Source organism: Pyxicephalus adspersus, chromosome Z (assembly GCF_032062135.1).
Source record: "Pyxicephalus adspersus chromosome Z, UCB_Pads_2.0, whole genome shotgun sequence".
NCBI lineage: Eukaryota > Metazoa > Chordata > Amphibia > Anura > Pyxicephalidae > Pyxicephalus > Pyxicephalus adspersus.
In genome coordinates this window covers 11,827,273-11,836,618 of record NC_092871.1, presented here as the reverse complement: position 1 = coordinate 11,836,618, position 9,346 = coordinate 11,827,273, and the positions used below count along the sequence as shown (strand labels likewise).

The following is a 9,346-nucleotide window of genomic DNA, read 5'->3' as shown; positions in this document are numbered from 1 at the left end:
GGTTTTCAGGTTCCCCCTGTGTTTGTGTGGGTTTCCTCCAATACTCCGGTTTCCTCCCACAATCCAAAAACATGCAGTTTGGTAATGCAGGCAATTGGCTTCTCCCCAAAATAAACCTTAGACTCTAGTAAAGACATATGACAATGGTAGGGACATTATATTGTGAGCCCTTTGAAGGACAGCCTAGTAACATCACTATGGACTTTGTACAGCTCTGCATAATATGTTGCTGCTACATAAATACTGTAAATTAATAATAACATAAACACAAAAGAGAACAACTACTTTAAAGCGACTGTTGTCAAAAGGAAAGCTGCTGTATAAGTAGAGAGATAATATTTTTCCGCCCCGCTTCCTGTTCTTCCAATCTTCACTGCCTTGCAGAAAATCACCGGTCAAATGATCTTCAGTATTTATCACACTACTGGGGGATACCTGCGTCATGTGGCGTCACTTTGCCCACCAGCTGCTATAGCCCTGCAGATGGAACAACAGTGCAATACAGGAAGTGCAGACATGCTCCAAGTAATGAATCTTGAGAACACTTTGCTGGTGTCATTTCAAGAGGCTCAGAGGCTGGGTGAACTGACAAGTATTATCTCCTATCTACTTTTGCTGGTTTTTATATATTTCATAATTACTTTTGCTGCAAGATTTGCCTAAATCTTAATTCTGGGCATAAATAAAAAGACCACAAATAAATGCATTCATGTATTGAATAGAAATATTTGAGTTGTTTTGATATTACTATTGTAAATACCTAATTTTGGCTTGACTTGGGGTTCTTCTAATTCCTTGTAGCAGCACCTAGGCTGGTAGATGGAGGAGCAGTGTTTGGGAATATGAAGGTGTCCCCTATTCTGACATAAAGCAAGAGAATGGAAAGACTTCTGCTCCTTCTGTGTCCTGTTATAGGATGGTGGCACGCTTGTGACCTAAGTGTATTGCTTAATTGCATTAGAGAAAAGTCAGGTCACCAGACTGACTGTGATGTTGACGTCTCAGGACTGAGTGAACAAAAATACAAATCCTCTGGAATGTAAAACATCTCTAAGATCTGCAGTTAGCTGTTTTCATAAATTCCAATATTAAAGCCCTCTGGCCACCCACATGCACTGGTAATAAAATCTATAATGACCCTGGGAAAGTCTTTCTGCTAAAATCTTTGCATGTCATCTGCCGTAAATCGCTGGTCACATGACCAGCGTCTAGTCGGTCAGCAGCTCTTCCTAAACACTTGCCTTCACTTCTACAGAAACCATAAAGCAGATTGTAACCTGCAGGAGAATGGGGAGGTGGAGAAAAAATCAATTGTAACATCTCAGTACTAATAATTACTCTACATGGGAGGAGATAAACAATAATTACCATTGAGGGTATAGGTCCACTCCATTGGCACTGTTCCTTGTCAGTTGTTATTCACTAAGTTATTATTTCTTTCATAAAGTGTAAACATTCTGTATTTCAATTGTTTTTATCCATTGGATTGTGTCTATATACATCTTATTTTATTTTATTTTTTCTTAGGATCAGGCTCCTCCACCGCCTCTCCTGGGATCGGCTCTTTTGGTACAGATCCAGGAAGTCAACAAATTCTTGAATGACCTCATTTCCTATCCAGATAAGGTAAAAAAAATGCTTGAACCCCTAGGTAACCATCCCTTAGCCCCTAGTCCATCGTCCATTTCAGTCAGTTCTGCTCTTCTGGAACTGGCTGTCTTTAAAAGTTTAAAGTAGCTTATGTATGAAATACCTAGTACTGGGATGTATTACATAGGAATTCAATAAATGAATATCTCCTCTTAGATTGTAAGCTCTTCAGGGCAGGGTTCTCTTCTCCTGTGTCACTGTTTGTATCTGTCTGTCATTTGCAACCCCTATATATTGTACAGAGCTGTGTAATATGATGGCGCTATATAAATCCTGTTTATTATTAATAAAAATATTTATAATAAACTATTACAAATCATTCTATTTACCAAAGTAGCACATGTACCTGTAGTGTAGTGCGCTATTGTTTTACATAAGTCCTATCAAATGTCATATGTTCCATGAAACAGACCATGTAAAAACAAAATTCATAAAAGACACTTATTTCCAGCCATAAATAAACACAGCTCCTGATTTCTGAAAAGGTTGAACCCTTTTGCCTTTCAGGAATAATAATGTTTGATATCATTATAAACTACACAAAGTCTATTATTTCCAGACAGAGCTTGTCTGGTAGTCACGCAGTAAGATTTGGAGGCTTTGTTTATAATGCATCACATCTGACATTCACCAAACTCTTTGGTGGAGAACATTCCAGGCTAATTTGTTTTTAGTGGCAGAGATTGATTCTTCACTAGAAAAAGTTTGGTGAATGTCAGTTTTGTCTTGTGAAGTTCACTCCAAAAAAAGCCCTCCGTCCATCTGCAAGCTGAGCCCAGTCATGCCCGTGCTGTGTCAGCTTCCCTCTTCTTTCTGCACTCCCGGTTCTGTCCAAAGCAGACATCTTTTTTCTTCCAGGTTCTTCCTCACATAACCTGATTTGGCACTGCACAGGTGTGAGATCAGGTTATGCATCTCCAAATGAAATGAATACCAATCTCATTGCGCATGCATTTTTTTTTTACTCTTCAGGAAAGCCCCCTTATGAGGCAATGCGCGGTCTCAGGCATGTGCAGATAGAGCAGCCCACAGCTTCCTGGGATTTGTGACCGCAAGTATCCCAGGTGGCAGTGGGTTTCTTTTCCAGTCTTTACTGCCGGGTGGTAAATACAGAGGGGGATCTTTATGTCCAGACAGAAGATGCATATAGTGACACCTGAGACAGAACAATATGTAGACATTGAGCCTGATTTACTAACCACCCAGGCGGTTAGCCCGACCTTGGTTCGGGGTAAGTAAACTTGCTACTATCGTTTACCCCGAACCAAGGTCGGGGAAACTAAAAATTTAAACAAGCCTGACATTGCAATCCGATTGTAGTACAACATTGTATGACAATCGGATTACAACTGAAAAAAAAATACTTACCTTGTCCCCGCAGCTCCTCCGGACACATCTGTCCTCTTCCTTCTTCTCCCAGCATGTGCAGTGACGATCTTCGGGGTTTCCCGGTGACGTCCCTGCATGCGTCGGTGCGGGCGGGAGGCGGGGCAGGAAATTCAAATCACTTTGTATTGAACTCAATACAAAAAAGCTGTATTGAGTCCAATACAAAGAAATCTTTATGTAATATATATATAATTGTATTATATATATTATATAAGCTACTGTACAATTACATTATACACAATTTTTTTTTTTTAAGATTTTTTTTTTATGTTTTATAAAAAAAATTTTTATTATTAAATTTATAAAATTTTGGACATATTTAGGTGAGTTATGCGGTAATTCCGTGAATTATAAGTAATTATTAAGTAATTCGGTAAATTATAGCCTACAATCTAAAATAAATTTCCATGCAAAAAATTTACCACTTTTTGCATGGAAGTACGGAAGTTCGGAAAAAATTAGAACACCCGGCGTTCGCGTACGCGTCCCTCGGCGATTCCTGATGATGTCCGCGCATGCGCCCGTCGATATTCAAATATTTTGTATTGGATTCAATACAAAGTCCTGTATCCAATCCAATACAAAATAATACAAAATAAATTTATGTGGTTTTGTCTATAGTTATGTGACGTTGGACTCTGTTTTAAAATTTACCACACTAGGGAGGTGTTTTAGAAAAATATATTACTATACAGTATACCGAAGTATTGCATTTTCAGTATTGTTGATTTATTTATGTATTCTTGTTTAAGCTGATTTTTTGTTTTTTATTTAATTTTATTAAAAGTAAATTTTTTTTTTTTTTTTACATGATTGTGTGTTTCAAACTTTTTTTTATATTCATGATATCTACTAGACCCTTGTTCGGACATATTTCTGTAAGTTACAGGTCTACAATTAAAAAAAAAAATTCCATGAAAAACAGTGTACCGCTTTTGGTACAGAAATCTAGACATCAGTGAAAGGCCCAGGTGGTTAAAGCCCTCCAAGGCTGGAGAGGATACACTTCCATTAGTGAAGCTGGGTGATACAGCAAACCTGAACTGAATCTTTTCCATAACAAATAGCAAAGGACTTTGAAATCCATTCCAGATTTGCTGGATCACCCAGCTTCACTGATTCAAGTGTATCCTCTCCAGCCTTAGAGAGCTTTAATAAATTAGGCCCATTAAGTGAAGTAGCCATTTCTCTTTTCATCCCATCCACTGACCAAGATCCAAGCAAGGAATGGGATGTCATCCATTCTCATCCACCATGTTGGAATATAGCCTATAGAAGTGAATGGGGCTGCACAGTGCAGGCAGCAAAGATGTACTCATTCCACTGACTCAGTGCCTGGATCTTGGATTATACTTACCTTTGGAGGGGTGGGTTTGTTTATGAGAGTGTAGGGGTGGAATGAGGTGGAAGAATAGGGAAACTTTATTTAAATGTTTTTATTCTTTATCATAACTTATTAAGTGTTGGTAACATTTGCAGTCAGTAGTAATCATTAAAGCTGCATGTATGTTAGCTTTGTGAATATAGGTGTGACCATTGGACAAAGTGAGCATTATATACTCTATAATAATACTACATAATATTACTATAGAATATTGAGTATTATTTGTAAAAATATAAATTTTGGTACTGTAGCATGTATGTCCTCTATCTATTTCTTGATACTTCTTCTTTATGCATTAAGGTCCATCGGCGTCAGTCCCCATACAGCACTAAAAACTCCGATACCATCGCTTCACTGCGGTATCAAAACCAGCTGCTGACACGGGTGAGTAGTATATGAGGATGTCAGTAAAATAGGTCGTGATTACATTAGGAAAATTGCACTTGAACTCTGATTTAGTTAAAATGATTTTAGTTACCAGTTTTATAAATGAAATTTTTCACTCGGATTCACCATTCTACTAATAGTTGGAGGGATGGTATCTTTTTGTCACATGATTCTCTATGGTGCATCATCCCTTATGCTGCACGGTAAGGATTCAAAAAGGGCAGAATAGAAATAGAAACACAACAGCCTGCTTAAACCACTGTATACATTACATTTTGGTTTTTCCAAGCCCCTCTGTATACCCAGAAATTTTCTTGGCCCCATTCTAGGTATAAAGGGCAGTCCCATAGCTCAGAGGTTGGTGGTTATCTCACCTTTACAGCATTAGGTCCAAGGTTCAAATCTCGGCCAGGACTCTATCTGCATGGAGTTTTCAGGTGCTCCCCGTGTTTGCGTGGGTGTCCTCCGGGTACTCCATTTTTTTTTACAACATTCCAAAAACATGCAGTTAGGTTAAATGGCTTCCCCCAACATTGTCATTAGACTGTATTAATGACATATGACTATGGTAGGGACATTAGATTGTGACAGCTAGTAACATGACTATGGACTTTGCACAGCGCTGTGTAATATGTCCGTTCTGTATAAATTCTGGGTAATAATAATATTCTGTAAACTTCCTGAGCCCTCCTTCTTGATGTTTAAAAACTACAGCATTGTAAAAGTCAAATTCTTTTGATCGGGCTTTGGTACAGAAGTACCTCTTGTCCTCCTTTAATGGCAGCCACGTGTATAGGTATATCCCAATCCTATTTTTTTAAATTTATTACCTAACCTACCTAACCGTAAAACAATCCTATTGTTACCCCTGTGATGGCATCAAATAGGCTGCCAAGGTTTTTTGGGCCATGGGCCGGTCAAGATCACTTTACTTTTTTTCCATTGTTCATTGAGGGAGGCAGCACTGTAGATTCATGGCCATAAAATACCCACAGGTTATAGTTCTGCATTTCTTTTGAACAAAAATTCCTCTTCGTCTTTAGCAAAATTATAAAATGTATGTGAAAATAAAGATCCTTATAGTACCCACACAGTATAGTGCATATACTGTATATTTTAATAGATTGGCACTATAGGTTTTGTGTGCTTTATTTTATTGCTGGTGGATGTATAGAACGTTGGTCAGTTGCTGTTTGTAGTAAGAGAAGGACTGCACCGACCACAGGAGTTCATGTCCTTGGTACCCGGAGCTTCCCTGTCCCAGGCCAACCCTTTTGACAAATTCCTACAGTGACAATTTTCCAAGCAGGGTTGACAGCTGTGGAACCACTGACCTAATCTCTATGTTTTTCCAGGAGGTATCGGCACAGAATGAGAGAATGTGGAAGCTGCAGAGAGAGAATGAAGCATTATACAGAGAACTGGAGGAGCGCCATGTACACAGAGCCACATTCATCTAACGCCACTTGGTTGCCACATCCAATGGAGACGTCAAGGCATGAAACCTTATTTGTCAGAGAAATCTTGAATCTGTGGGAATTGTTGGAATGGATGAACCAACTGGGCACATTATGCACTGTATAGTTATATAAAAACCAGAAAGTCAGAGGCATAGGTGGCCCTCAGTCTTCCAATTTTACATGTGTGCTACTGCCGGGCTATTCCAGAAACCTCCAAGCATCACCAAATCCCCATACAAAGCTTATAGATGGCATCTATGGCCGGATATGTGCAAAGCTTTGCTGAGCCCATCGGGACTTTCTGTTGTGTTATGGACGTGTGAAGTTTACACCTCTGCACAGTGTGAAGCTCACACATAACTTGGCTTTCCTATGCCGGTGACCACAATAACAGGCCTGTATGGAGTATTACTCCTAGGCTTACGTCCATGCTGTATGAACACTTGCTGGGCATTACCTCAATGAGACACTCATTAAAGCAAATGCCTTTATTGACCAATGATCTTGAGTTTCTAAGACTCCCTATAGTGGACCTATACACCTATGTCAACAGTCTTCCTGGTATTGAGAAATAAAAATTATTGGAAGGGTTAAAATGCTGCTTCATGCATTCACCCTGAATAATTCCCCCCTTCACCCTCCAAATGTCCAAGGAATGATTGCTGCTACCATAGAAGTCATCATTTGATGGCCATTACTGGCCAGGTGACATTGCTCCTATGTAGAAGGGAAGCAGGGGCTTGGTGTTCACAATTGAACCTCTGCTATACATACGATGGGTCTGATTTATTAAATATCTGCAAGACTGAGATGATAGACTATCATAGGAGAACAAGCAAAGAATGGATTTGATCCAAGATTGAAACTATTTGCCAGCTAAGAGGAAATTATTTTTTAGGAAATCCATTCTAGGTTTGCACAATTTATGTGTGTGTGTGTATATATATATATATATATATATATATATATATATACACACACACACACACACATACATAAAGATACATACATAGACACACACACTGAAACCTTGTAGAGGATCCTGGCTGGTTGAAGGTTGGACACTTGTCTTGCCCTCGTCTTCTCTGGTTAGAAATTGTCACCTCCTTGCTAGATGGGTAGATGGCTGTGCTAAGGCCGCATATACACAAGTTAAAAAATTCTCATTGGAAAGGATCTTTCATGATTCTTTTCAACGCAAAGCCTGAATGAGCGCTGTGCATACAGCGCTGTTCGGCTCTATAGATGGGGAGGACTATGGAGTGGCACACTGCTGCACTGCCTCCCCTTCACTTGTATTACAATCGTTCGTCGATCAGCCAGGATGGATCCATCAATGACATCAGATGAGTGCTGTACACACATCAGATTCTCATCTGATACCAGCCCAGAAGCGATATTCGGATGAGAATCATCTGATGTGTGTACGTAGCCTAAGAAAACAGTTTTATTTGATTGATTTGAATGGGAGGACAATGATGATTGGAATTGCTTGTAATTGACGGCACTCCCTTTGCTTACCTACAGCTCCCAAATAAACAAAGGGTGTGCCACTCATGTAATACGAAATTGTCTTTGTATCCCTCCATGTACTCATTATGTTTTCTTATACTGGTTCATCCTGCTATGATGAAGCAATGATAGAATCACAAGACACATTGCTCATCAGTTCGGATGAGGTTAAAGAGGAAAATAATTGGTTTTAGAACCTTCATTTTAAAGTTGTGATTTAGGATGGCTTTATATCTTACCGTCTGATTGGATATTCTCTGTACAATCCCCTATATCAAAGCTGTGTAATGTGTGGGCTACCAAAACAATCCATGCAATGTGTATCTAATCCCATCTCAGAGACGGGATGGGTTCTCGCATCATGACGTCACTCTGGCGGAAGTTTCTTCCCTTTTAAGTGACACATGGCTCCGTCCGTAAATTTAGTGATTCGTAAGGTCCAAACGGGTGGGGACCATTGCTTTAGAGTATGTAAGCAAGGAAGAAATTGCCAATGATGCAAAACAAATCTTTTACTTCAAGTTCCAAACCAAGAACCTTCCAGTGATATTGGATAATGAGGATATATACGATCTCCAGGTTCAGTACAGTCTGAGATTACAACCTATGCAACCAGTGGCTCATTCTGATACACCAGGGGCACAACTTTGCTCTTCATGGGCTGAAGCATCAAGGTCACATGACTCAGGTTTATATTCCAGGGTGTCATCCAGATTATCAGGGCCCAGCCTGTAGTGATTGTTCTTATCTATGGAGACCTGCCACAGAGGTGAAGAAGTGTTATATAAAAATCATACCATAAAGGTGCATACACAATGCAGTAAATTGACACATTGAACAAGGTTCTGGTTCTTTGGAGGATAGGCCGATGTCTGCTCGTATGAAATAACCATGCATAAACAGTTCATCAACTATTCATATAATAGGAAAAAGCACACTTATTTAGTGATCCAAAGGGCACGAATAAGGCTGGACCAAAGAAAAGGAAAAAGGTTGATAGAAATAAAAAAAACAAAAAAAAAAAACAACAGACAACACAAACATCATGAAGGATATATTACTTGTGGCTGCAGATTTTACCCTACTTTCTAGGCCCAAAACAGAAACAAAACTCAAGGTCCTCTGGGGGTATGGGTAGTGGGGTCACAAGGATGCTTTTTTAATGTCAGTGTTCACAACTGCTGATTGATCCCCTCCTCCCCTGTGATCTATCATTAAAACATAAGAGAGTTCAAAGAGGCGCTTTTGATCGGAGGTTGTCAGCCATTCACCAACCACCATGATAGTTCTTGAGTAAGTTGGAAATGTCCCTCCAATTTAGGATTCCTCCCGAGGTTGCTTTGGCAAAAGCAAAAAGCAATTTTGTTGATCTGTAAGAGTGACATTTTTTCCAATGGTCAGGGATGTAAGAGGAATTCTTCCCACTGACCACCATACTAAAATACTGTGATCTGTGTATATAGTAATTATAGAAGGTGTTCCTTGAAGACCTGTAAGTTATTTTAAGGGGTTCCCCTATGTTAAAAAAGGTTAAGAAAGGCTGCTTTAAATAAATGTCCCTGAA

General features: G+C 39.3%; 1 protein-coding gene across 2 annotated transcripts in view; it reads left to right on the top strand.

The window, feature by feature from the left end:
- Window positions 1-6,866, top strand: part of SAPCD1 (suppressor APC domain containing 1) — a 26,949-nt gene extending 20,083 nt beyond the window's left edge. For both annotated transcript variants that reach the window (XM_072429726.1, XM_072429725.1), the window contains exons 5-7: window positions 1,528-1,626; window positions 4,724-4,807; window positions 6,166-6,866. In XM_072429726.1, coding sequence (XP_072285827.1) covers window positions 1,528-1,626; window positions 4,724-4,807; window positions 6,166-6,270 — 288 coding nt within the window. In that variant the 3' untranslated portion in view covers window positions 6,271-6,866. The remainder of the gene's footprint in view (window positions 1-1,527; window positions 1,627-4,723; window positions 4,808-6,165) is intronic.
- Window positions 6,867-9,346: the final 2,480 nt, after the last annotated feature.